Consider the following 27,959-nt stretch of genomic DNA (forward strand, 5'->3'; position numbering starts at 1 on the left):
GAGTTCATGGAATTGGCGGTGGCTATTCTCTGCTTAGTCAGGTTGGCTCATTCACAATTCTCTGTTCCTGGTCACCTCTCTCAGTGCCATGTACTTCTTTTGTCATATCTTCACCTTCTCTTTTTATAGATGCTAAGGGGATATTTTTTGTTTTGTTTGTGGGATTAAGTGATTTTTATTTTACTCAAACAGGAAAAAGGCTCTTATTAAGCTGAACAGAGAAAGCTCTGGCAAGCTGCCTCTGTTGTGAAGCAAGAACCAATACGTGACCCCTGTAAAAGTGTGTTTATTTGCAATAGTACAACAAAATCCTACAATAAGTTGTACTTCACAACATTTCTTCATTTATTTGCAATTTAATGCTTGGCTTTAATCACGGAATAGAAGATATCTGTCTTTTATAGCTCCTAACTGCAGACCCATTTAGTAAGCAAACTTTAACTCTCACACCCCTCCTGGAGGCTGAAGCTTACAGAGAAGGTATCGGCAGCGTTCATCACGATAGATCATTTCCACAGGTTGAAGTTGGCACATACTGTGTGAGTTTTGACTGGTTATTTAAGTACAGATAGTGTTTTGCTGCTCAACCAATGACAAGAAGGAATTCTGTCCTCTGCCCAAAAGAGCTTGCATTTTAACAGAGCTTTTATTCTAAGCAGTTGATTTTAGAAGCCATAACTGAGACTTTACATTCTTTTTGTTAACTTAAGTTCCTTGATTCTGTACAAGGCATTTTATGGGCTCAACAAACTTATGTACTAGGCACTAAGGAAGTAATTATTTTTAACCTGAACATAATAAAACATTAAGGACCAGACTGCCAAATATGGCAGCTTCTGCTGCTACTGTGAACTTATTTTTAAAAAAGAATTAGATAAATTCCTAATGGAACTCGACATAACTGCGGACGTAGCTGGAAGAGCTGTTTGGCTTCCTTCCATTCTTAAATGTAAATGACTGGCTAAGAATTCCAGTTGATGTTTGCAGACAGTACAGTCTACTGTTCTGTATTACTCTGATTATTTATAAAACACTGGCAGTGTGCTAGCTAGCGCACTGTGAATGGAACCAAAGAAGATGTTTTCTGTGTCCTGAGCAGCTGTTATCTTTACAGTTTTGATAGAGCATTCTGAAAAAGTGGTTTCAGGTAATTTTCGTAGGCCTGGTTCACCTGTGGAAAAGGAAGGTATCAATAGTGACTAAGAAGGGAGGAGGCACAATTTCTCAGTAACTCTAAATGATCTTTGAAATGTACATTATTTTAAAATATATTACAGTAGCGTGTACGGTCCCCACCCCAGTATCTGGGCTCGCCTTACATTGCTAATATACAGTGCTGGTCATCCAAATGAGGGTGCATGCCATTTAATCTCAGAAAGCACATTTTTAACTTGAACATTCACCAAAGGCAAAGTTAAAACTGTGTGTTCGTTTGTAAAATTTGCTAGTGGTGGTTGGTTTGCTGGGAAAATCGCTAAGTTAAAATCTTGTTTAAGCTGGTGAGCTGTGGTTTTTTTAAATTAAGCAAGAAAACGCAATGTAGTGTGAATGGTGATATTAATTCACATTTAATGTGATGTTGGAAATGAAGGCAGTGTGCTGTGAGTAGTGTGTGGGTGGGGGGAGGGAGAGATTACCTTGTTTAAAACGTATACCCCTTACTTCTTAAAGATACTATAAGAACTTACTTATTGATAAAAGTTAGTGATAAAGGTAATTGGATGTACAATAACTTGTTAATGCAGGCTGTGTAACTATCATCTCTTTCCAGGGTATTAAATTTTGCATATATAGGTTTCCTGCATTTTGTTTGCCTTTTCACTGTGGGAGCTCACAGCTTAAAAAATAAAAATCAGTGTTCCAGCCAGGGGGCTGGATAGCTCACGTAATGGGAGATGGAAATTCAGACCTGTAGACTGCCTGTTCAAATCCAGTCCAGGTCACTAATGACTGAAGGACTTTACCATCTGTTGGGTTTCAGGATGGTCTTATTTCAGTTGCAGCTGGGCACCAGGGCTCAGCACAAGAAGACACCATTTTAAATAGTACTAGTAAACCTCTGCTGAAGCGGTCAATGAATGAAAAGGCATGAACCAGATCCTGTCCCCCCTCACAGGCCATTTCCTTCAGAAAAGGGTGGAGGCAAATGGGCAAAGTAGTATGGAGAAGCATGCAGTGACGCAACCATCTGTTATGTGGATTTCAGGCTCCAGCAGTGTCAGGACAGTGCCTTCTGTGAGCTTTGAGTTCACTGAACAAACAGCTGTTGGCAGGTTTAAGCTTATATGTTTCCTATTACTACACTAGAACCAAAACCTGCTTCTTACTGGTGGTTCTGCACATGGAACAAAGGCAGGCATGGCTCTGATGTCCTGCTCGAGCAGCTCTTTATGGACGGATGTGTGCTTGTGCAGTGCCCCTTGGATGGCAGTACAGGTCCATCTACATGGAGTTCCTTGCAAAAGCAGGATCTCAGTCATTCAACTCTCACATTTTGAGCTGTGACTATCATCGGCACAATGCAATGCTCCGTTCCAAGGAACACGTTTGATTTTTACCCTCCTGCCTCAGAATTCCAACCTGTTAGTCCCCTTGCTTTCTCCTGGCTGTTTTCTATTCTTCAGCCTTCAATGTTATAGGTCAAAATAACGTGTGCCTGGGCGAATGTGTAAGTGCCAGGAGTTTGTAGCCCGCTGTCCTTACCTGTTGGTTGGTTGGTGACTTTTGAGCCCACTCATAAAGCCGTCGGTAGACGTGTCCGTCGTAACTGCCAAGCGCAGAATTTAAACTTTCATCAGTGAAATCGAAAGCATCCACTAGTGGAACTGCATCATTCCTAGAAGAGCAAAAGAACCGCACTCACTGCAGTGTTGATGAAATCCTTACGACAGTACTTTGCAGGGGCCAAATGAGGGAAAACATACTTTCATATTTGCCCTTGGGTAATTACTTCAGTGTGAGGAAACCTAGTTACTTAGGAACTAATGTTCCTGTTTTTTGAGAGAGATTATTGGCCAAAATACCTTAATTCCTGAGAGGCAGATTGTCCAATGTGCAGAGCTTTCTCTTTTACCCCTGGGGTCAATGGCAGTTGAAGGTGCTTGGCACCTCTGTGGATTGGTCCCTGACTCAAGATTGAATCTCATATGATGGACTTCATCAGCAGAGCCTGCAGCTTGTGCCTTAAGGTGGGCTGATGTGGAGCCTGAGTGGTTCCTAGGATTGTGCTGGCCCTCACTCAGCCTACGGGCGTGTTTCACTTATAGTTTGTATTTCATGTGGCACTTGCATCCTGCCACCACACAATCAAAAGCAGTGACACTGTTTTTAATGCATCCAAAGTGGGTTTCTGCCCACAAAAGCTTATGCCCAAATAAATTTGTTATTCTTTAAGGTGCCACAGAACTCTCACTGATTTTAATGACATGCAAATCTTAATCATTATAGTAGAAATGTAATTATTATGCTTGATGCTGCTGACACCAGTAAAATAGTTATCTGACATTTAATCGTAAAAAGCATTTAAACAACATTGCTAATTTAAAAAAAAAAAGTTGGATATAGAAGATTTATTTTGTAAAATAACCAGATAAATGACCATGTTTATTCCCCCACACATGATGGAAGTTTTGGTTTTAGTGCCTTTGAAAAATAAATGAGGGAAACTAAAGTGGAATTACAATAATATGGCTCCAAATTGTATTTACTTGTTAGAAAAGCTGCGTAAAGAACTAGCATTTCAACAAGCCATGTATAACATCATCATATAAACAAAGAACTAAGCAATGGGTCAAATGCCATGTTGGTTTCAAAATGTCAGTGTAAAGCTACACATGTTAAGATTCCCCCAGGGACATGGAGCTTGCAGTATATTGAGATAAACAGGCATATAGGATCTTCTGTACTGGAGCAGACCAATGGTCCGTCTAGTCAAGTATCCTATCTCTGGCCCTGATTCTGCAAAGCATTTAAGCATGTGCTTGACTTTAAGCACCTGAGTAGGCTCTAGCATCCTAGCCTCTGACAATAACCAGCACTAGTTGCTTCAGAGGAAAGTTCCTGAAACGCTGCAGTAAGCAGTTCTGAAATAACGTGCCCATAGAGGAAGTTTCTTCCGAGTCCCAGTCAGTGAGGTTGTCTCATGTCCTGAAGTTGGTGTGTCTGTATCCCTTTCAGACTCTTGGTGGTTTCCATTTTAATCCTAACTATTGACTCCATGGATGTTTTCATATCCGATACAAATGGCCACTCCTTTCCTGAGGCCAGTTAAGTTTTTGCCCTAAGTGGTATCTTTGACAATGAGTTCCATGGGCTGAGGTGTTTTTAAAATTCAGTTCAGGTTTGCTACCTTTTGAATCCTGGTTTAGAAGTTCTAGCAAAAATGCTTGCTGTCTTCATTGCTATTTTCTAGTCTATTGTGTGGGGTGCATTCTTACTATTGTGTGCCAAATCCCAATTAAGTCACTTGTCAACATCTTATTCAGTTTCATTGGACTGTCTAAACTAACAGTACTGTATTATGAAAGGTAAATCCTATGTGAAACCAGCTTTTTAAACATCGTAAGAGAATAATTTACTATGACATTTGAGAAATGACTCGGTCGTTAACTTCTTTTTAAAGGTCATGGCTGAACATTTTTTAATCTTTTCTGATTATAACCAAATGTGATTTTGAAACAAACTAAGAATCTTGTAAAATGGCAGAAAGTATTCAGTGTGTCAAGGGTTATTTCATTTATAGGGTTAGCATGTAGTACTGAAATATAAAAGCTACAAGGCACTCTACATGGTTGCTATTTAACTTCCTAGTATAGATAGATGGTTTTTCTCTAAATAGTATAATAATTTAAAGGTTAAAATTGTACTTTAATTTCTTGCTAATAATTATGTTGCTAATAACCTCTTAGATTATTACAACTAGATTATTACGTTTTTAAAATCTAGTTTTTCACCAGAGGCAATGAGTTACATTTTGCACTGTCACCTGTAGTCAGTTTAATTTTTGTTTGTTCTATTTTGTGTTTCTCATGCAGTAGCCCAATCTCCCATTGTTTGTAATCCAGTCACTGCAGAGAAATATCTCAATCCAAAGAAGAATTCATTCACACTGTGCTTGAGCGTGCGAGAAAAGTCTTATATTCATACAACTCTTTTTAAACTGAAATGTTGAGTTTGAAGTACCTGAGACTGTCCCTTTAATTGGTAATAACACTTCAATTATAAAAATTAAAAGCGGGCAATTTATGAAATCCTGAGAATTTTTGTTTTTTCGGACCTCTAAGTGTTTAAATCTGTTTAACTGTACAAATAAAGCTTGCATGCAGGTCTTGTGTACAAATGTTAGACCATCTGACATCCTATGAGGCTTGGAGATGCTGACACATTTAACTATCCTTAACAATTATTATTTAACATGATTTTCCCCTCTTGCAGGAGGTGGGGGAGAAGCTGCAGTATAACTTTCTCATGCTATCATAGCTCACCGAATGACAGCAAGTAGGTCCAAGTAGGATTCAGTTACCATGTCCATTTGGTCCCCAGACATGTACTCATCGTGCAGGAAATCTCCCGTGTATGAGAAGATACCATGTAATGCAAAAAGGTCACACAGGTGTTTCATAATCTTCTGAATTTCAGCCTCATTTCTAAGTTTCTCCACTGTGTCTATGAAGTTTTTCATAATGATGTAGTGGCAGTGAGCCTAGAAAACAATCACATTCAACTATGAATGCATCCTCGTTCGTGTCACCAATGATAAGGGTTATGCTGAGTGAGCTTAAACATTCCAGTAAAGGATATAAAACCTTTCACTTTCACTGGCAGTTTTCTTCCACTGTTTATTCTTTGTTCTTTGGGCAGTTAGGCCTGTTGCATTCATGTTTGAATTGGAAGAGAATGGGGAAAAGTAACAGTCACCACAGTGGTACTGATAAAGATTAGAAAAATGCTTCCAAACTCGGCTTATTCTTATTCAAAATATTGTCAGTAAGCAATCCAGGCAACTTGAATGGCAGAAACCCGCTGAAATCCATTGCATTAAATCCCAGCAAAACTGTCTGTCTGATTATATGTGGACCGAGAGGGGAAAGCAAATCTGTTTAACTGAAGATGTTGCACTGGAGCAGCATGCAGCGCTCAACCTTCCCAGGAGCTCAGAGCTCAGGAGACTTCAGTCTTTCTTCAGGGAGTGACAAATGAATGTGCATCTTTCCACTTAATTCATATTATTGTTCAGACTACTATAGTGCCTGGGAGCCCTCGTCAGGGCCATGACCCCATTGTGCTAGATGCTGTGCAAACAGAACAGAAAAAGGTCCTACCCCAAAGAGCTGTTGTTGTTTCAGGTAACTGATGGAAATCCTTTTGGCTGCTCACCTAGAGCAAAAGGAATTATCCCTGCTAACTGGCTTAATTAGCTCTATACAGTTGAACTCCAGAGTGAAAAATGCAAACTGAGTTAATCCCAGACTTCTATGCTTAATGATTCACCTGAGCAGTCTATGGGGGGGTAGGGATGGGGATGAATTCTGCCCAGCAATAATACAAATAATATCTTTTTCTCCCTCTGAAATCCTCTTGGTATTTTCTGGTGTGCTAAAGATGTCACAGAATGATGAGTGATCAGGGCAGTCTTCAGTGAACCAGGAAGCGTGGTGGGAAAAGCTATACATGACCATGCTTTGTGTTCTAAATCTGTCCTTGGGTTGGGTTACTCTCATGCATGTACGTACCTGGGGAATTCAGCACAGAACCCTAAGCTTAACTTCATTTTCACTTTTGCTCTGCTGTTCTTGTACTCAATACTGTGTTTTCCTTTGATAAATACCTGACACAATCAGTGTTTTGTTTATTTACTAATCCTGGTCAAATTCTCTCTCTCTCTCTCTGCTGACTGAACTTCTGTTCCACAGCTCAGAAGGTGTTCTTGGCCCTTATCCCAATCCTCCAATGCATGGACTATTTCTCCCATCCTTGCCTGCCACCAAGATTGTGGACCATGGAAGTCAATGGGGTGGTTTGGTCATTGATCTGAATGATCAGGCCTGCAATCCAGATTTGTGCACAGAGAAAGCTGGACAAAAATGTTTTGTTTGTTGTCCCTGATCCCTTTCTCTGGGGGTCGGGAGAGCAGGTGTGGGGCGGAGGACCTCCAAAAGGGAAGCTTTTGTTTAAACTGGAAATTTTTTGGGAAAACTTCCAACTAATCCAAACTAATTTTCAAATCGTTTCACAGAAACGAATTCCTGTTTTTCAATCATCCCTATTAATAAATGCTGCACTTTTGTTTTTACTTATCCCTGCCTCTGCTGAGCTCGCCTGCGGCTCTCCCTCTACCAGAAAGGGTGAGAGCACATATGCCAGACAACTAGCTGGACTGTAATGCCATTACAGAGATCCAATATTGCTCATTGTGGATTTAGTTCTGCTTTTGAAAAATCACATTTACCTGGAAGATCATAATGCACTGTTTCTTCTGAATGTGATTAGTATGAGAGGAATAATCTCTCTAATGTTTTCAAAGGCATTTGGCAGTTTTTTTCTGATGGGAAGCACTTGCACTGTTGTGAACTCTGGCTACTGGATTAAGTACAATGGGTGCAGTTTCCTGTTAAAGGGAACATCTAAGCAATGCAGCTGCAGTTGAGCGGTCAGTTTCCACCACCCATGTGAGGGATCGCTGCCTTGCCCAGTTTAATTTGGTCAGTCTCAGGCTGAAGCAGAGCATACAAGTACATATTTCAGAAGAAAGATTTTGTTTTACTAAAATACAAGATTTAAAATGAGCTATGTATCTTTATTTTGAAATTTTTTCCCCTTCAGATAAAAAGGGAACAAGAGAGTAACTTTATTTTAACATGGTTGCATCAAAGTTTGAAACTTTTCAGAGAACTTCTTTTCATCTGTTACTTACTAGAGATGTAATGAAATTCCAAGAGTTTTCATTTTCCCCTTGATTGAGGTTTCCTCAACGGTTCCCCTTTTTTTGCTCCATTAAAGAGCTGACGTGTAGAGAGGGTTAACTTGGATGTCTTGGGCAAATTTCAGTTTGAGGAATGTATATTTTGCCTGCCTGAATTCCCACAGCAGTTTCATCAGGATATACTATCATTTTCAAGTCATGCTAATTTGATTTCATTTATTTCTTTGACTTCTTTTAAGGTGAAAATTACAGTATCAGACTTATCACTGTACCTGTTTTTTGTGAGTAGTAGAAATATCTTGTAAAGCTAAAAGGAAATAATAGGCCTTACTGTTACTCTGAGACTTCAAGACTCTTGGGTAAATTTGACCCAATGACTGCAATGTTTTCTGATTCTGGCACTGAAGTGGAAAGGAAATGAATGAACGTTTTCAACAGCGATAGAGTTAAATAGTGACTTGTGATGGTGCGTTCCAGTGCAGAGGGAATGGGACGGGGAGCCAGTTTCTCAGCTACTGACTGAGGTGTGACCATTGCCAAGTCACTTCACCTCTCTGTGATTCTGTTTTCCCTCCTACCTCTGGTCTTCTCCATTTTAGACTGTTAGCTCTTTGGGATAGGAAGTGTCTGTCTCTCCTCTGTGTTTGTCCTGTGCCTAGCACAAAGGGGCCCTGATCTCGGCTGGGTCCCCTAGGTGTTAGCTATATGGAACAGAATTCAATAAAATAGGTGCTTCCGCCATACGAACAATAAATAATTGGGAATATTACTAAATCTGTTTAAGCTGACCATGGGTTCTTGTTGTCCGTCATTCGCCATACCTAGTATGGCCAATGAATACGGGATTTGTACTAACCTTCGCAGCCTGTACAAGCTGTACTGTGCACCTGTTCCATGCCTCGTACTCTTCAGCTCCTGACTGAACCAAAGCCTGTAGTTTGGTTGCTGCATTTCCAAGGAGCCTGGGAAGAAAATTCTTTATATTGTATGTGTCTGGAAACCCACACTCTATATTCACCACTGTACGTAACCACCGTGTCAAAAAGACATCTCTGAAATGAGTATTTTAAATGAATTTCATTTCACATACCCTGAAAGCAAAGAGCTTTGGCCATGGAAACTGATTTGTGGTTAGATGGTTTCAGAGAAAAGGACTCAGGCAACTCATCCAGTAAAGGACCTCCACCCACAACAGCTCCCATCTCTGTTTAGCTGGGACCCAGGTGAATTTTCTTTAGCTTTTGAATGAGGGGAGAGCGCTCCATGGATTTAAAGAAATTAAGTGACAGAATATTTGTAACTGATTGATTGTCTCAGACACTGCCACCTTCAGGATAAAGTTGCAGTTACTGTTCTAATGTACTGCAGTGTAAATCTACAGTGACTTCAGAGGAGGTACTCTGCGTTTATGTTGGTGTAAACGAGAGGAGGATTTGGGTTGCTGTGTTTTCTTGGGTTCTGGAGCCCCATGATGTCAATTCACCTGTACATGTGTGTCTAGCCTAGGTGAGGACTGTATCATTATTACTTTGCTGTAGCACTCAGTGGCTAGAATCAGAGTTGGAGCTCCGTTGTGCTCGGTGCTGGGCAAACAATTTGGAGAATAAATTACTTTCTTAAGCATCTGATGTTTAATTTTTCTAGGCAATGTTTAGAATGGTATAGTGTTAAATAGCCCAGCAATCTCTCTGGATGGCAGAGATTCTGTTTGGTGACTGACATTTCTCTGGATATATAGTGATTCTTGTTTTTATTTTAGAACCTAATCCTGCTCACAATATGCTAGCTGTTACATATTATGCATGGCTTTAAAATCCTACTATTCTGAACTTAGACATTTAATATTTATAGGATTTGAAGCAGTGAAAACTGACTAACTTACAAGGCTACTATGGGGGGGGGGGGGAGGGATCTTTATTTCTGCAAGAAGGACTGACAGTTTTTTGCTGAATTTAAACTCTCTCCTTTTTTAAGCTAAGAAGCCTGATTTTGGAGGCTTCCATATTTGTGATGAAGGATTTGAATTTCAGGACTACCTGAATGTTAAACTTGGGCTGGAGGAGAAACTTTTCCTTCTTTACTGACCTGGTTGCTCTGTGCCGATAGGCCTCTGCATAAATGTCTGGTTTGAGAAAGTCCATCTTGGTCCATGCCTGACACTTCCCAGAGTCCATTGAAAACAAATAGGCGATAGATGGAGGGCTGGGCTTGCCGGAGTGAACTGCCACAAAGCACTTTACCAGAAACCTGATAACAGGGTAACAGAATGGGGCTTTATCTCTGTATATTTCCAAAATTGCAGCATGCCCTGAAAGTGACCTCTGTTGAGGAAACGTGAGGCTTCCTCAGCTGAAGACAGATGCAAACCCTGGGAAGTGTATTTGAATGTGTATCGATCATGCTTTGGAAACCTGGGGAGTTATTGTCAAAATGTAGGAGCCTTTCTCTGGTGCGAGGTGGGGAAAGAGGTTCCCCTAATTCCCTGTCACAAGCCTCCCTCTCCTCCTGTGCATCCCCACCTTGCTGTATCATGTCTGACATCCAGCTAACCAAGCAGGGCTGGACGGGCACCACCCCACCTGTTAAGCAATGACTTCCTTCAGCTGCTTAGTAACCCAGAATGCTCCCCACTCCTCTATGGGAGCCACACACCCTGCCTTGGTGGTGCACAGAGCTTGGGGGAGAGAACGTGGCTTTGTGAGTCTGACTTACCTGGGGACTTCAAACCCATGTGGAATTTTAGTTGAGTTTTCAATTTAGGACATGCACTCTCCATTTACAATCTGTTCTTTGCCGATGCAATAGGCCGCACTGAACCTGTTCGTTCTGTAAAGTGTTATGAGACTCTCTGTGTGTGTGGTGAGCGAGGGCAGTGAGTTACTGCACCCTGCCATAAGTCCAAAGCCCACCAAATAGTTCACAGGGATTTTGTTTTCTGCATGCTGTTTGCGGTAACCTGATGCGATGGGCCTGGCTTCCGTATGAGTTCTGATGACTGCTTAGAACTGAGATTGCTGTGAACATGATTCCGTCTGTGTGCTCATTAGATGATGATGATCTTTTAAACTGCATGAGCCACAAAACTGGGAAAGTTAATGCCGGCTGGTGTTTGGTACATTTATCCCCTTAAAAAGTTGCATGTGCGTGATCTCAGTGAGCATGAAAGATGCTGGCATGAGAGCCCCAAAGACCGAATCTCTTTTTTCACAGAGCAGGTAGAACAGGGCAGAAGCAGCATGAGCTTCACCACCATGTCCCATTGATGTAGCTCAGCCCTGACCTGGGTGGACCATCTACAAGAATAAGGGGCTACGGTATAGAGGTCACCTCTGAGTCCCTCCTATCTGTGGCGTTGTTGGTACTGCCAGCAAATGCAATGGGTGGGAGGTGGTGGGGGTGTTGTGTGGACATCTCTCTCTTAGGAAGTGGACTAGATTTTTTTCCCATTTTAGTTAAGTGCATGTTTTATTACTCCAGTTAGATGTTAGCACTGCGCATTTACTGTGTTTATCCACTGCAATTAATTAGCAGACTGTGTATCCAAGGGAAAACGACATCATTGGAACAGGACACGTTCTGTTCTAAGCGGAACAAGGTTACCCTCTCGAAATTTAAGCTTAATTTAAAATTACCTTAAAAGGTAATTGAAAACTCTTTCCCTAAATGTTATCGTGTGGAGGGGTATTTTCACTTCATCTCCAAACGACAGGATCTTGAGGTAGGCACAATGTGTCCAATCTGTTTACAAGCCCCCATCACCATGGAATCTCAACACCCCAAGCACTAGGGACTAACAGAGACAGTCTGCCCTCCTTCCCTGCCCATGGGAGTGAAAACTGAATGGTTTGTGGAATGTGTTTCGTTTGCGGATGCGTTATGGGAAAGCTGCTGATGTTCTTAACGGCTTTGGAGAAGATGCTGAAGGGAGCGAGAGGCCTGGAAGGCAGTTACACAAACAGGGTTGAATAGTTACCTGGCAGTCTGCAGCAACAGAACTGTGTTTTCCCCTTCATAAGTACACGAAGCAGCTAGTTTAGTATACAAAGAAGGGAGTCCGCTCAGCGCAGAATAACCGTGTCCTCCACAGGCCCTACGGCAGATCTCCACTCCTGCTGTGCTGCACTCTGTAGTTATGGCTTTAAGGCCTGAAGTAAGTGCATGAAGCTGTATAAAGCAGAGAAATGGCAACAGTGAAGGAGTTTTGTAGCATTTGTGTGATGAAGGCCATTCAAAGTTTACAAAAAGCTAAATGATAGTATTCTCTGGTAAGTCTGTCTTTTTTAGCATTAGCTCCTCTGGCTGCATGTACATGCAAACTCAAGGGCCCGAGTTTTGTCCACTTGTGTCCTTACAAATTTGCACGTGCTCACAACACATGCACTTTTTGTAAATTACGCTGCCAAGTGATTCATAGGCTGTCTACATGGCCCTACAGTTTGGACTATGGGCATTAGTAGGAGCATTGACAGCAGCTCAAGGGAAGTGATTATTTCCCTCTATTCAGCATTGGTGAGGCTGCATTTGGAGTATTGTGTCCAGTTTTGGGTCCCCACTACAACAAGGATGTGGAGAAGTTGGAGAGAGTCCAGCGGAGGGCAACAAAAATGATTAGGGGTCTGGAGCACATGATTTATGAGGAGAGGCTGAGGGAACTAGGCTTATTTGGTCTGCAGAAGAGAAGAATGTGGGGGAATTTGATAACAGCCTTTAACTACCTGAAGGGGGTTCCAGGGAGGATGGAGCTAGGCTGTTCTCAGTGGTGGCAGACGACAGAACAAGGAGCAATGGTCTCAAGTTGCAGTGGGGGAGGTCTAGGTTGGATATTAGGAAAAAGTTTTTCACTAGGAGGGTGGTGAAGAACTGGAATGGGTTACCTAGGGAGGTGGTGGAATCTCCATCCTTAGAGGTTTTTAAGCTGAGGCTTGACAAAGCCCTGGTTGGGATGATTTAGTTGGGGTTGGCCCTGCTTTGAGCAGGGGGTTGGACTAAATGTGACCTCCTGAGGTCCCTTCCAACTCTAATCTTCTATGATTCTATGTGAATTGCCGCACACACTAACATCCTGTGCCTTAAGTCTCCCATGTGGACATTGTGGGCACCAGCTAAAAGGTGTAGCTAGTTTGCATTAGCTTAGTCCTGTTTGAAGAGGAATGCATTAAACTGAACTAGGTACCTTTTAGTTCACGCCTGCAGCGTTCACATGGAGGAGTCACAGCAGAGTGCACTATGCTAATGTGCACTGCCGTTCACGTTCCCAGAATTCGAACTGTGGGGCCACGTAGACGAGCACATGAGTCAAATGCCAGAAAGGTCGATTGTGATCATCTAGTCTGATCTCATAGATTTTTATCGTCTGCGTACAGGAGGCACTTTCATTCTATGCTCTAATTTACAGGCACTCACTGGTTTACCCCGCCCACAAAGTTACATACTGGTTCTCAGCCCAGAAGTTACTTTTTGTGTGTGTGTGGAAAGTCTGAAGTGAACCTTCTGAGCTATCAGACCATTGAAACAATATTTTCTCAAGTTCAGAAGCCTTTCAAATGCTGTCTCTTGCATGCTGATAAGATCCAAGTCGTAATCTCAGCTGTATCCCTGACTCACTGTGGGCCTTGGGCAAATCATTTAACATCCTAGTGCTTCTGTCTAGTGGGATGCTTTCTAAATTACTTGTGAGAGCTAGGGATAAAAAGTTCTGTGTGCGCAAATAGTCCTGATGATTTTATTGTTTTTGCTGTAAATTACCTCAGGCAGTAAATGAAAGTTCCCCTGTTTGATCTCTGTGTACCCTTTGTTGTAGATCTCGTGCAGATAGGCAGTCATGAAATGAAAGGCGTAGGCTGTTGCTAGCAGAGGTAGTAGCTTCTGTTGCTGAGTCTGGTAGTCTAGGATTTTTGCCTCTGGGTCCCTATAGGAAGACGATTTCTGGTTATAAAGCATGGAAAGCTGTGGGCAGCAATACTTATTAGTTTAGCTTGAAATGTCTTTGTAATCTAAAAAGGCCAAAGTATTTTTGCTTTACAAGCTGGAGCCCCTGGTCTGAAAGCAGCTAACAAACTGATTAACTCCAGCTGGTGCTACTGTAAGAAAGGCACAGAAAAGTAGAGGTGTGTTCGCAACATTTCCTCTTCAACCGGGGGAAAGAATAATAGAGATGGCAAAGCCCCAACAACAACGACTTCATTACACAGAGGCACACGCTTAGAGATTGTTTTGTGTTATCAGTATTAATAGTCTGGTCCAAATGGTCAAACTTCAAAAGCTCCCTTGAATATAGAATGTATATTATTTAATGTGCACTATCAGATTAAAGATGTCTCGCCTGTGGGTCAGACCTTGCATTTCTTATGAAAATATTTGGGCTGTATAGCTTTTTTCTTTAATAGTCTATTTTATTCTTCACTTTTTTCAGTATTTAGTTTTTGCCCAGAATTGAGCTTGTCAATGAAACTAAACTAATCAGCTTCCTATTTTGAGATCATGCAGTAGCAAAGTGGTGCAGTGCTTGGGTTGCACACTTGAATGAGACGCACGTTTTCACTGGATTTCTTTAAAATAAATAAACAAATAAATAAAAATCATGAGACTGTTTAGTTTAAAGTTTTGGGTCTAAGTTAACTGGACACTTTCCATTTAACACAGTCAGTCCAGAGGTGCTTATAATGCTAATAAAAAATCTGCACTGGGACAAGGTGGATGAGGTAATATCTTTTTTTGGACTGATTGTTGTTGGTGAGAGAGAGAAGCTTTTGAATTACACAGCGCTCCTCTTCAGGTTTGGGACCAACATGGCTACAACAGCACTGCATTCGCTGTGACTAGGGAATCAGTTCAATGTCATATCCCGTAATAAAATGGGCTTGAAGAAGAATTCTCTACGTCTTCCGTGTTTTGTCTAGATACTGCAGGACTATGTAATCATGAAGAGAAGTCAATCAGGGGAAAAATAACAAATGGTCTTTCCTGGCTGTTGGTTTGTAACTCTTGAGTCTTATTTCAGGAAAGAATTGTGAATGTGGTCGCCTGGGCTTTGGCTGAAAAGTTGTTAGTATAAATAGCGATGGAAGATGTTGATTTCCCTGCTCAAATAGAAAGTTGAATAAACTGGTGACATGGTTATGAGATCACGTGTGAAAGGAGACAGGAATAAAAGCAGAAAATAAAGAAGGTGTAGCACAATGCAACCCTGCCCCGTCCCTTGCATTTATCCGCATGCCATTACCCAGGCTTCAACTCGGACTGCCGGCGCACCACGGAATATCTTATGGCGATGATGCAGGCCTTCATCAGCATGGGTGTAACTTCTCTCCCAATTATCTGAACACGTGTCACGATCATGGTCAAGTAGTTGATCTTATCAGAGCCTCGTTTCACATAGGTGCCATCTGGTAGAACCTAGAATTTGAAATAGAGTAATAAGAGAACCCGTGGAAGGTGATATTGTCTTCAGTAAAATGGATGGTTTTGTGGTTGTTTTGCACTGAGCAAAATGAACAATGGAGCTAAATGTTCCAGTATATAAGGGATAGAGTACCTATCTGAAGATACACAGGCTCTTTCTTCTGCTGACTCCAATATATTTTGCCTGCATCATAATTCTTAACCCAGTGGTTCCCAGACTCTGGGTTGTGACCCCAAGTGGGGTTGTTCCTTCAGCAGATGGGGTCCTGCCTGTGCGGAGGATGCTGTTTTATAAAATGGTGTCCTCTGCACAGCGTGCTCTCTCGCACCATGCTCTGTAAAATGGCACCTTCCATGTGGTGCGACTTTACTTGCATGTATGCGGGGTATGCCGGGTCACACGTTCTCACATGGCATCCTCCATGCTATCTGAAGTTGCATGAAGCAATACATCTGAAAATGGGGTCATGCAGAGAAAATATTCACGAACGGCTGCCTTATCATCTGACATGGGACTCCTGCTTGTACAGAGTTCATTTAGACACACACAGATAAATTCCACCCTCATCTACAATTCCCAGTGATTTCAAAGGATGTTGCATGCAAATCTGAGGATAATATTTTGCCATAAATCTAGATACTATTGGACTCTACTTGGTGTGTTTGTAATTTAATGCATCACATACCTCAGAGAATCTGCTCAGCATGTTTTCTCTAGGAATATTAATATTCTGCAGCATGAGATAGCCATTGTCAACATTTTCAAAATTCATTTTGGGACCAATGTCTCCCACAATAACCCCTAAGGAATGGGAAAATGGATCCTGTTTACTTCCATTGGAACTTTATTTTTCTTAATACTGCAATAGGTTTGTAGATCTAGCCCAAGGTAAAAATTCAACTCCCCAACCCTTTCCCTGAAGAAGACTTTTCCCAAGGGTTGAGGGAGGTACCTGAGTCCCAAAGGGGTGTCTGCCTATCCACCTGTTATAGGTGCTGCCTGGGGAATAGGGTTCAAATGTTAATACAGAGAATGGATACAGCAGCACAAATAGGAGTCTCTTCATTTCACAATTGAAGTAGGTTTAGTCTGGGGCTGCCCCAGGGCATTACCAATAATTCTTCAGGTAAAGGGCTTGGGTTAATTCTAGGTCTGCTTTGGGCATCCGGTACTTTGGCCAATGTTTGACCATCGTAAGCATCTCTTGTGACCCCCTGAGAATTCAAGACCAGCTTTACTTGTACTTGAACCTATGTGGGGACAGTTGTCAGGTGTCCATATAGGGCTATTCAAAATTCAGGTCTAGTGTTTAGAAAATGTTTTGAGAGTGAACTAGACAAGGAAACCGAAGAATCACTGCAGCATCTGGAGTAACTTACCTGGTGCCGGTGAATGGTCACGTAGGCTGCGGATCTGCACCATGAAGGGATGCATGCCATAGCACTTTCCTTTAATATACAACTGGGCAAAAACCACAGCGTGGGTTGCTGATCTGCCCACTAGAAGGGAAAGGAATACCAGGTTTCTCTAAGATTAGATCCGTACATGCATTTATAGTTAAATGCAGCAGACACTGGCTCTAGTAGTCAATAGTGAATGGTGCCTTGAGGAAAATGTGATCCAGTGGATTGAACAGGGACCTTGAGATCCTGGAAGTCCCAGAGTAGTTCTCCTGGCTCGGTTGTTCATTTTCTATATTAGCTTGTGCCAATCACTTAATCCCTCTGCCTCAGTTTCCCTCTGAAATGAGGATGACTCACCTTCATAAATGGTTAATGCTAAGTAATATTCACCAATTGCTTTGGGTTCTGCAGTTGTGTGTGTGGAACGCACCATCCTCAAACCAAGGTGAACTTGAGACACTGCTTGTGAGTACGGGTGTGGGCGTGGGGGTGCTGATACTCAGCACTTCTGTAGCTTTCCAGATATTAGTGAATGTGGCCACGCAGCATCCTGCGGAGGGGGTACTTTGTGTTATCCCAGTGTTACAGGTAAGGAAACAAGCTCAAGAAATGAATGGCCTGGTTCCACGCATCTCTGAAACCAGAAAACTATTCCTTTCTTCCTTCCACATGTGGACTGAGGGGAGAAAGCCGGGTCCTTTCTCTGGTTTGTAAATTTCTAAGGTACTTTGGGAGAGCCTGTCCCCTACTGGTAGGAAGCAGAGTGAAGGCTTCACTGTGATCTGTGAGTACCTAGGCAGGGAGAACACATCTGACGCTTGTGGTATTGGGGGACTGTGGCTTTAAGGGCTGAGCTTCCCAGACAGATGCTGGTTGGGGTGTGGTGGAGCTCTTGTTATACGCAGTCCATTGGAAGTGGACACAGAAGAAAGCAGAGCTCTTGCAAGCACCGTAAGCATTGACTGATCACTGCACACCACCGTAGGGGGTCCCTTTGCTACAGCAGGCAGAGCCTCTTTCCATACTGCACTCGGAAGTGTGCTCGCAGAATGCGTAGATGTACCCAGGCTAGCGTGAGTATCAACAGCAGTGAAGATGTGGCACCGCGGATTAGCCAACTGAGTGAGTACCCAGGATCCAGGCGGGATTGAACTGCCCCCAATGTTACTGTGGCTTCATTGCTCTGCTACCCACGCTTGCTAGATTAAAGGTAACTGAGGCATGTCTGCACGCACCTCCCGTTGCAGTGTAGACTTACTGGAAGTGGAAGCTAGAACATTTTAATGAGGTAGGATGGAATGTTTAACAGTGGGGGATAATTAACCTGTGGAACAGCTTCCCAGAGTGGGTGAGAAATTCATTATCACTTGGAGTCTTTAAAGTGAGACTGGAAGTCTTCTGAGATCTGCTTTACTTCAGCCACAAGTCATTGGGCTCAGTAGTGTCCCTTAGAGTAGAGAGGAATGATTCCCTGCGTAGCAGGAATCACTGGGTGAAATTCTCTGGCCTGTGCCATGGAGGAGGTCAGAGTAAATGATCATAAATGTCCCTTTTGGCTTTGAAATATTTAAGTCGGGGAGGAGGAGGGCTAGTGAATGAATGGTGCAGCCTAGGAACAGTAGCGTGTTGTGCAGAGTTTGATACGTACAGTCTCCAGGCCACCACTTCATTGCAGAGATCTTCGGTGTGTTCAGCGTAAATTCCTGAGTGGAAATGTTGAAAGTTGCTGTTGTCTCCAAACCCCGAAGAAATGTCCCTTCAGAAAGATAAATGTGTAGAACCCCTCAGTACGTCAGACAGACCGAGATACAACATCCTCAAGTGACTCTGGACTCCTGCTAGATCATTGGGTCTCCCTTCCTCTCAGAGAAGGGGCTGCCAGAGATTTTCCATTCCCTGCAGGTTCTTGCAGCTCTCTCCATCAGGTATTTAAGGCTGGGCCCAGCCCTTCTGCTTCTGGAGATTTTTTTAATGCTATAGTTGTTCCTTGAGTTAAGTTTGCCAATTAACCTGCAGTAGTTAACACCTTTTTGGAGGCTAGTACACTGGACACTCCCAAATGTTTGTGGTTTACTCTCTGGGCTGGAACTCAGCCTGGTCAGTGCTACCCTAAAACCCATCTCCCAGGAGCTTCTGCCTGGGATGCAGTGAGGCAAATCCCTCTCTCAGGAAGAGAAAATGTATAACTAAATATATTCTCCCAACCAACTCCCTGGATGACAGTGACCCCCTTGGATCCCAGTTTTCGGGCACCCAACTCCAGATCTTCCCCTTCCACCTCTTTAACTTTTCAGAGTCAAAAAGCAAAACTCTATTTCCAGCTTGCTTTCTCTGACGCTCCTATTTTTTTCCCTGCCATCTGTGATGTGAGAGAGACTTTCCCCTTCCTTTGGGACTCTCACATGCACCACAGATGAACAGCTCGACCTAACATCTAAACTCAAGTCTGACATTTTTTGAAAGGGAGCAGCTCATTGCCCCAAAGCACTACTCGTGTTGTGAGTAATACTGGGCCAAATCCTAAAATGAAGTCCATGAGGCTGAGCCAGTTTACACCCATTGAGAATCTGGGCCAGTGTTTTTCTTGCTAAGGAAATGCTACATTTTCTCTGTAGACTTACCATGTCCCAATTCAGTCTGAGCATAGCTTCCTATAATGTGATATTTGTCAGCAAGTGGGATCCACTTGGCAATCTGTTCATCTGTCCCCAGTGCCAAGATACTGTTCTTAAAGACAATGTGGACGTTAAATGCTAGGTCTCCTCCAAGTGCCCTGGAAGGAACATATGGACAGTATTCTGCATAAATACTAGTTCCAAGGATATTGTTAATGCAACAGTGCAAATGTTTAAGGCATTAAAAAAAAATCTTCAGCATATACCAGTTCTGAGCTGACATTGTTTATCAGATCTTTTGAATTACTTTTGTAACAGAATACATCTATAGAGGTAGTGCAAGAACAATAATCCTTCAAAGCTGGTTTCATTTGGTCTTTAAGAGCATACCTTGCTTGAGTGTCAGTTGTTTTGTTGATTACATCTTCCTTGTTCTTTGACTGGCAAAGTGGAAAGGTGTTCTCTTTTCTGATCGGCTTAGTAATAGTGAACTGAGCTTCTAAAAACACCATCCGACCCCTAAAATGTCTTTGAATTTTATTAACACTTTCTTCTCTTTCCCCCTTTCATCTTTCCTCTTGTTTCTATTTAAATCATATTTTAATGGTGACTTGCAAACAAAAATGCTGAATATCACTGACTTCAGCTGGAATGCACTGAACTGCCTTTGTTTTCACTTAGGACTTAGGCAACCTTGAATTTACCTCATTTTTTTCTAAATTTTCTAGTCACTTCCTCTGATGACATGCCGGCTGATTTAACTGCATGGGGCCATCCCAGAATGGTGCATTTTGGGATTCTGCGGCCCATAGGAACTTGGATAATGTCATTTCAGTAGCAGATGGTGAAAATTATTTTCTTTTGCAAAGTATTTAATTTTTGTTTATAAAATAGAAACCATGAGAAGAGGTAGAGAGAGCATCTTCTGCACAGAAGGTAGCTAACCTTTTCTCACCTGTGGAAATCTTTGCTGATTGGAGCTGACAGCTCGGATCAACCTCCTTAGATTATTTGTAACCCCGTGTTTTACTGCAGTGCCACCCTAGGCATCTCTGTTAAAAACTGATGGATCTTTTCTCTTAAATAAATGATCATCCCCTTCCTGTTATACAGGACCTGAGAGAGCTTCAGGATCACCTGGGGTCTGAGATGAGGGGAGAGAAAATGTGTGCAAGGAAGTGTTTGAAGGAAAACTGCAGTGCAGAGCAGTGATACACTTAGTAACTCTTTAGCTAGCTAGCTAGGCATATATAGTACTAAAAATGAATCTTCTAAACAGCTTTGAGAGCTATTTGCCACGGTTTCACTGTCTCCAACACTGTGAGGCTCTGGGCTTTTAAGAAGTTGCCATGTGATTACAGATGAGATCCAGGCGAGGGACTCGGTCCTCCTGCGAGGTACTCTGCATTCTGGCCCTGTTTCAGCAAAGCACTTGCTCACATGCTTAACTTGAAGCACATGACTAGCCCCATTGACTTCAATGGGGAATGGGCCATGATGAAAGCAGGTGTAATGGATTATCTTCATGGTGTTGATTGGCTTCCTTTTCATCGTTGGATGCCTATTTACTTATGTTTTGGATTGGGGAAAGATGCTGGCTATTTTCTCGTTGCATTTTAAAACTATCAAAGGCGCGTAGAGCCCAGGATCGCAGCTTTCCCCCTTCATGCATATAACTAAATAAATACATGAACCAACCTTTTAATTTTTTTTTTTATGGAATTTATCCAACAACTTCATAAATTCCCTGCCTTTTCCAAGAATTCAACAGCTGAATTGCAGTGGCTGTCTGCTGTAAACCAGGTCATCAGATTATCACACTAGTGGCCTTTCATTCGAATAATGTTTTATCGTATTGAAGAGACTTAAAAATTCAGTAGGGGGGAGGCATTCTCTGTCTTCAGCTGTGGGGATCAGAATCTTTTATATGGAATTGGAGCTATGATTCCAGGTCTCACAGAGCACTGCCAGCATCCCCCCTGGGAAATGCTTACCACCCACTCTCACCTTTTAACGCAGGAGTTTTGAATATGTTTCTGTGTGTCTGTTCTTGTGGATTGTTTAAAAGTATTGCATGAGTTGGGTGCCCGGTCTGAGTTCTTCCAGGCCATGTCTGTCTTTAGAAACAGCAACCCCTGTGGGAGAGGGGTGTGTGCATGCACACGCAGTGTGATGAGTGATGTGTATTCCTCTTGTATGCTACTTCTTGAGCAGTTCCTTTGCCGTTTTATACCAATGTTTTTCTTTTCTCCTAGGCACAGTGCTAAAGTAAAAATCTGTAACAAGCTTGTGTGTGAAACCCTGTCAATCAGTCCATTAACAATTTCACCCTCCCGCCTCTTGCCTGGGGTGTGTGTGAGTGAACTGGAGGCAGATTTTTTTTAAAGAACAATAATATAATACCAGTACCTGTAGAAGTACGTGATTTCAGGCCCATTTTCACTCCATCCCATTTGCTGCATCTTCTCCTTGAAGTGAACAGACTTTCTGACTGCTGCTTCATACCTCTCATTCTGGCTCTGGAAGTACTGGTTTTCTCTGTTAAATTCAGGGTCACTGTGGATAACTGCCTCTGTAAAGCAGAACAGGAGAGCTCACGTGGTGGGAGGTACACCGGGGGGTGCTCCTGCCCCAGTGTGATCAGTCATCTGCTCTTTCAGCAAACCCTGAGCTGTGTGATAGAGCAAGCTGCACCCATGGAAAGCTTTACCATGCGGCCTCAGCTGGGGGGACAGTGCCCAGGAGACATGCACAGCCACACGTGGGGTAGTGCACTCGGATATCCTACTACACAGAAAGCTGGGGGGCAGGACCAGCCAACTCAGCTACACACTTGTAGTTAGGGGGTGTGACAAACAGGGTTCAGACACTCCAAGGGGAGGACCAGGGTCTGAACTCCATAGAGTGAGCAGCTGAATCCACTGTTTGCATACAGAGTTGTTGTGTCTCAGAATACCTTGAGTAAGATCTTTTATGAAAGCTTATAATGTTCCTAACTGTAATTGACAGATGAAATTCAAGGCTAAGTGCAAAGTAAGGCACATTGGAAAACATAATCCCAGCTATACATATCAAATGATGGGGTCTAAATTAGCTGTCACAAAAGAGATTTTGGAGCCATTGTGGCTAGTTCTCTGAAAACATCCACTCAATGTGCAGCGGCAGTCAAAAAAGCTAACCATGTTGGGAATCATTAGGAAAGGGATAGATAATAAGACAGAAAATATCATATTGCCACCTTATAAATCCATGGCAAGACACATCTTGAATACTGCGTGCAGATCTAGTAACTGCATCTTAAAAAAAAAAAAAAAAAAATTAGAATTGGAAAAGGTACAGAAAAGGGCAACTAAAATGATGAGGGGTACGGAAAAGCTTCCATATGAGGAGAGATTAATAAGACTGGGACTTTTCAGCTTGGAAAAGAAGCAACTAAATAGGGATATAATAGAGGTCTATAAAATCATGACTGCTGTGGAGAAAGTAAATAAGGAGTGTTATTTACTTTCTCATAACACAAGAACTAGGGGTCACCAAATGAACTTAATAGGCAGCAGGTTTAAAACGAACAAAAGGAAGTATTCACACAATGCACAGTCAATCTGTGGAACTCCTTGCCAGAGGATGTTGTGAAGGCCAAGACTATAACGGGGTTTAAAAAAGAACTAGATAAGTTCATGGAGGATCGGTCCATCAATGGCTATTAGCCAGAATAGGCAGGGATTGCTGTTTGCCAGAGGCTGGGATGGCCGATGGGATGGATCACTTGATGATTGCCTGCTCTGTTCATTCCCTCTGAAGCATCTGGCACTAGCTGCTGTCAGAAGACAGGATGCTGGGCTAGATGGACCATTGGTCTGACCCCGTATAGCCGTTCTTATGTAAATATGTATACAGACTGGGGTTATTCATTTGTGCATGTAAGCATATAGACTACTATGCTCATGACCTTTAGTACAATTTCAAATGCACCTCCCAGCGGATGAAACTGCACAGAGGAGCCAGCCAGTAGGAGCAGCTACAGAAGCAACTAAAGCAGGGACCTTTGGCCGTTCAGAGAATTTTCTGCTGGACTCTGTGCTGACTGTCTGTTTGCTCCAACCCTCTCCCTCACAGTTGCTGCATCTCAGCTTTCACTCCACAGCTGCCCCTCCTACCCTCTTCTCCTCTGCCCCGTCCTCTCCTCCTCTTCTCTTTTCTTTCTGTTTAGTTTATCCATAACCAAATCTGCCACTCTTTCTCCTCCCCTCCCGCCCCCAAGAAAAATAATCATGAAATGACTGTTTGCTGCTATGGTGTGCAGGGCATATGGAGTCCCTGCACACACCCTTGCCATCCTGCCCTTCCATACACACTCAGGCATTGGAACCATGGCAGTTTTGCTGTTTTGTGCACCTGTGGGGGCTGGAAGGGATGGAGTCGCAGCTACAACCTTAAGTTCATGGAACAAGCTTTCAGCTGTGAATTGTGACTTTTTTTACACTATGCTTTGTTTTAATGAAATGTAGACTCCTGCCTCGAAGCTGAGCTGCAATACATGACACAGAACATATGCTGAGTAGCGGCAAGACAGTGATGTCGGTTGTGAGTAATCGCTCCAGGGAGGTGCGAAATTCAGTTTTCCTGTAGCCTGGTGTTCTTTACCGAACGTTGAACAGAACTGCACTGGGAATCGTGGGCCTGCGTGGGGTGGTCGCTTACAGGAGGAGGTGTTCGTATCAGTGTCACTGCTCACACGCACGAGCATGGAGAGGAGCATTAAAAAAGCAAGTGGGCCTGACTTACTGGAGACACTTGTTTTAAGTAGAAATGAAAGACTTAAAATACAACACATCTTCACAGGTCATGGGCCAGCAGAGGACTTTGCACTCTGATTCCCTTTTGGCAGCTTTCCCTGGTTAGACAACAACATGAATGCTTGTGCTGCTTTCAACCAGCTGTACTGTGCTCACATGACAGGGCATGCTAAAATGGTCTTGGACTCACAGAAAAGAGACAGCAGAGGGTCAGACACTAGAGTGGATGTGTCCGTTATTAGGGTTCCCCATCCAGGAATGGTAATGGGACATGTGCATGTCTATATCCTGTACTAGTGTGTTTCTGCAGCACAGGTTTACCAGAGTAGAGAGGAGGGAACTAGCCCCCTGGCTGGGCTGGGCTGTGCTGTGCTGTAAGGGAAGTCACCACGCCTGTCTTTATTTATGGTATGTGGGAGGGGAGTCGATGATCACAAGTTTCCCTTCAGGCCTTAGAATCTATGAATCATATCCAATAAACAAGAGAAGTGGGGGAGCCATTAAGAAACCAAAATTGTGCTGGAAATCAGACCTGAATGGTAAACAAAATAATCCGGGGATGGATGGGCTGTTCTGCCAATCACTCCCTTTTAGGCTTCTTTAAAAATAAACTTTTGGGGGTCAAATTAGCAGAAGAAGCTCTCGGTCAACAATTGCTGGCTAGGAAATGGGTGAACCAAAAGGAGTGAGGTTTACCATTACAGCTGCCAGCCCCCCCTTCTCCTGCGATCTTTACCATTGGGGCTTTGTCCTGAGAGATGTCGCCAACAGACTGGGCCCAAGAGAGGGAGCCAGAGACACTGCCACCTCCGCCTCCTCCGGCTTTGGTAAGATCCCAGCCACCCCCTGGGTTATGAGACTTTGTCCGCCCATGTGTTCTTCTCCTTCCCCACTTCCTTTCTTCTCTTTCCTATCCCTCTCCTTTTTCCTTCTGTCTAATAAGAATCCGGCTCAGCTGGCCAAAGCTGTGTGTGTTGCAATCTTGCTGTAAGCCTGTGATCAGAAAGGCAGACAAACGTAATGCCTTACAACACAGTCCAATGCTGGCACAAGTTTACCCGGGGGGATGGCTGCTGAGGGCGTGGGCCATGCTGGTGTTTCTCCAGAAGTGTGGCTGCAAACGAGAATCAACACCAGAGACAGACGCTGCCCTTTCTATCCTGGCTGTCCTTTTTCCTTTCCCTTCTGTGTGTTTGGCTTGTTTTATCCTCTAGGAAGCGGGCTCTCTCCAGCTCATTGGAAAGGGAACAAGGGATGTTGTTAAAATGAAAGGCTTGCTTAATATTTTACATTTCAAACGCTTTAACTGGTTTTTCTTCTTTTCTGTATCTTTATTAAAGGGTTACAAAGATTTTTAATGATATGTTACGTGTTTTGCCTAATTTATTTCCCCCAGGAAGTCACCCAGTTTCACCCAGAGATTTGGAGGAGGAAGGGGGGGGCTAAAAGGGTTTGGGATAAATTTGTGTCACTCCAGTGTCTTTAGTGGAGTTAGACCAACTTACATCCCGGCCTCAAGACTCTTTCTAAAAGCTTTTTCTGACCTTTTCTTTGATTTAATTTTTTATTGCTTGATATAAGGAGAATGCCCCTCAATGGGTGTAAGAGTCACCACTGCAGAGAAGAAGCAGACATAACAGGGACATGGAAGTGTCTTTCTCATCCAGAAAGCATCAGGTTTTTTAAAGGCCACTCACCCACTGCCCGCCGTGTCTTGGTGTTCTCAGCCCCTCCATCCAACATGGTAGTGAGCCTCTCCACGCTGAAGGAGGCAGTCTTCCTTTCAGCTTCAAGGTCAGGATTCACGTCTCTGCTATCGGAGCTTCTGAAATATCCAGGCATGTTCCCCTGGGCCATTTGAGATGGCTGGAAACCCTGAGAAAAGATGGTATGAATTAGCCTGTCATCCCTAGAAAGCCCAGGTGAACGTCCCCTATGATAGCATTGTCATTGGCTATTTGCAAGTCTAGAGCTAGTCTTACAAGGAGGATGAATTATGATTAGGCCAGAGAATGGATGCTTTTTTGCCTGATTTTTCTGATAATGTGGTATTTTGTGCAAGAAAAAGAACTGTAAAAACGCCAGCTGATGGGCTTCCACTCAGCCTGCCAATATCCGACTTGCGCAGGGCAGGTGCTTTCTTTTTTCCCCTTATGAATTGGCAAATAGAATACTGTACATTTTCTGTCCTTGTCATCCACCATCAATGCAGAAGGTGGGGGGTTGATATTGTCCTTTCCTAGGTACATTTTCATGACCATTTTTAATAGAATATGTGGATCTGCATGACTGTTTAAACCCCACCTTATGCCTGCCCAGAATTATGATGTTTAGGGAACTTCCTGGCATGTGGTCTGGGTTGGATTAGGACTCAAAAGACAAGGGGTTTTTAAGGAAAGAGATTCCAGCCATGTTTTACTTTAAACATTCCTATCAAAACTGCCCTTCCCTCCCCATCCCCCATTCTAAGCATTCCTTGTAATGTTTGCACCCCAGACATGGCAACACTGCAGGGGACGGCGTTCGCACACATGAACACAAGCAAACTTCAGCTGCTCACACAGATCCAGCTGCAGGACTGGGGCTGCCGTGCATGCCCTGCATAGCCATTTGAAAAGCTTTCTGTGCACAGCCACAACACAGCCGAAGCGTGCTCACAGTTCCTCCTTTACATGTTGAACATAAAAAAGGCCATAAATGGTGTCTTACCCTTTAAAAAGAAGTTCTTCCCTTAACCGGAAAGGAGAGAGAGAGTTCTAAGGTCAGGGGGAGAAAAGGTTCTGCTTTTTACCTGGTTAACGCCCCCCAGTCCAACATGTTGCTTATTAACCCTGACAGGTAATGACTGAGCAAGGAGTAGGTTTCCTGACTACTTGACACAATTCAGCACAGTTGTTGCTGGGGTACTTTTGTTGTTTTTCAATGAGATGCATGTGCCGATAGAACTGCCATTTCAGAGTGAGATTAACCTACATAGCAGAGATTCTGAAAAATAAGGATTTCTTGACTACGGAGTCATTTAACTCAAGGGACACGAAATGAAAATAGAATAATTGCAGTTATTTTCCTAGACACACTCTATTCTCTAGTTCAATTACATGCTACCACTGCAGGAATCACTGGGTGAAGTTCTGTAGCCTGTGCTGTGCAGAAGGTCAGACTACATGATCGTTATGGTTCCTTTAACTTTCAAATCTAGCTTTACCGAATCGTAATTCTACCCCAACTTTCAGTTCTGTGCCTGAGTAAAAGGACCTCAGGTTGGATCTGAGCCATTTCAACTTTGGAAGCCTTTGACAGGATGGATCTTAACCCTGCACTCTGATATCAAGGCATTGCATTCAGGGTACTCCTGTTATGGTCTAGGCATGGAAACATCACTCAAACCAGTGCAGCCCAGTAAAACACACACAACCAGCGACTGCCCTTGCTTTACATGGCAGGGTGGCGGTAATCAGGAAGGTTCGGCTTCAGGCTTCTGCTTTAGCTGAGCTGCACTTCATTCATGCTGTGCAGACACACACAGTCACCTACCTTTCCCCGGGCGGCCATTAGCAGGAAAGATTTGCATCTCCCAACTTCTTCAGCGGCTGGCTGGCTGCAGACTCCATTTCCCAGCTCTCTCCTGTCAGACTGTCTCCTTAACTCCTTGTGAGGCCATGTGCACGCTGGCTGCTTCGCACCACCACTGACCTCTAGTGGGTGTCAGAACAGGACTGCAGCACCCAGAAGGGCTTAACCCCCCGAGATCACGACCCAGGCGTCTCCCCCACGTATCGTGCGGTTGATTTTTAAAAGTGGTTTTGTTTTGGGTCGGCCCAC

The 27,959-nt window shown here is 43.2% G+C and overlaps 1 protein-coding gene across 3 annotated transcripts; it reads right to left on the reverse strand.

Moving 5' to 3' along the window:
* Nucleotides 1-270: 270 nt before the first annotated feature.
* ACOX2 (acyl-CoA oxidase 2) lies at nucleotides 271-27,843 on the reverse strand. Of its 3 annotated transcripts, none has more exons than XM_067541261.1 (15): nucleotides 27,672-27,843; nucleotides 25,835-26,012; nucleotides 21,751-21,913; nucleotides 19,348-19,499; nucleotides 18,375-18,482; nucleotides 16,703-16,822; nucleotides 16,009-16,124; nucleotides 15,144-15,316; nucleotides 13,667-13,829; nucleotides 11,895-12,085; nucleotides 10,007-10,168; nucleotides 8,778-8,883; nucleotides 5,484-5,701; nucleotides 2,704-2,836; nucleotides 271-1,171 (listed from the first exon to the last, which is right to left on the reverse strand). In XM_067541261.1, exons 1-15 carry the CDS (start codon nucleotides 27,687-27,689, stop codon nucleotides 1,109-1,111), a joined length of 2,064 nt encoding a protein of 687 aa, XP_067397362.1. In that variant the 5' UTR covers nucleotides 27,690-27,843; the 3' UTR covers nucleotides 271-1,108. The 3 variants fall into 3 exon arrangements, with proteins under 3 accessions (XP_067397362.1, XP_067397371.1, XP_067397379.1); XM_067541270.1 differs by lacking the exon at nucleotides 27,672-27,843 and adding an exon at nucleotides 26,847-26,870; XM_067541278.1 differs by lacking the exons at nucleotides 271-1,171; nucleotides 5,484-5,701 and having other exon boundaries at nucleotides 2,706-2,836.
* Nucleotides 27,844-27,959: the final 116 nt, after the last annotated feature.

This window comes from Emydura macquarii, unplaced genomic scaffold, assembly GCF_026122565.2.
Source record: "Emydura macquarii macquarii isolate MOO-44397 ecotype Brisbane River unplaced genomic scaffold, CSIRO-AGI_Emac_v2 contig_71, whole genome shotgun sequence".
NCBI lineage: Eukaryota > Metazoa > Chordata > Testudines > Chelidae > Emydura > Emydura macquarii.

What these genes read in the sequence shown, in the direction of transcription:
- ACOX2 (XM_067541261.1), bottom strand. An exon ending in CAGTCCGAGTTGAAGCCTGG is followed by an intron (nt 13,830 to 15,143) that starts GTAATGGCATGC and finishes GTCTTCCTATAG; the next exon opens with GGACCCAGAGGCAAAAATCC. An exon ending in TATCGGCACAGAGCAACCAG is followed by an intron (nt 8,884 to 10,006) that starts GTCAGTAAAGAA and finishes TTTTCTTCCCAG; the next exon opens with GCTCCTTGGAAATGCAGCAA.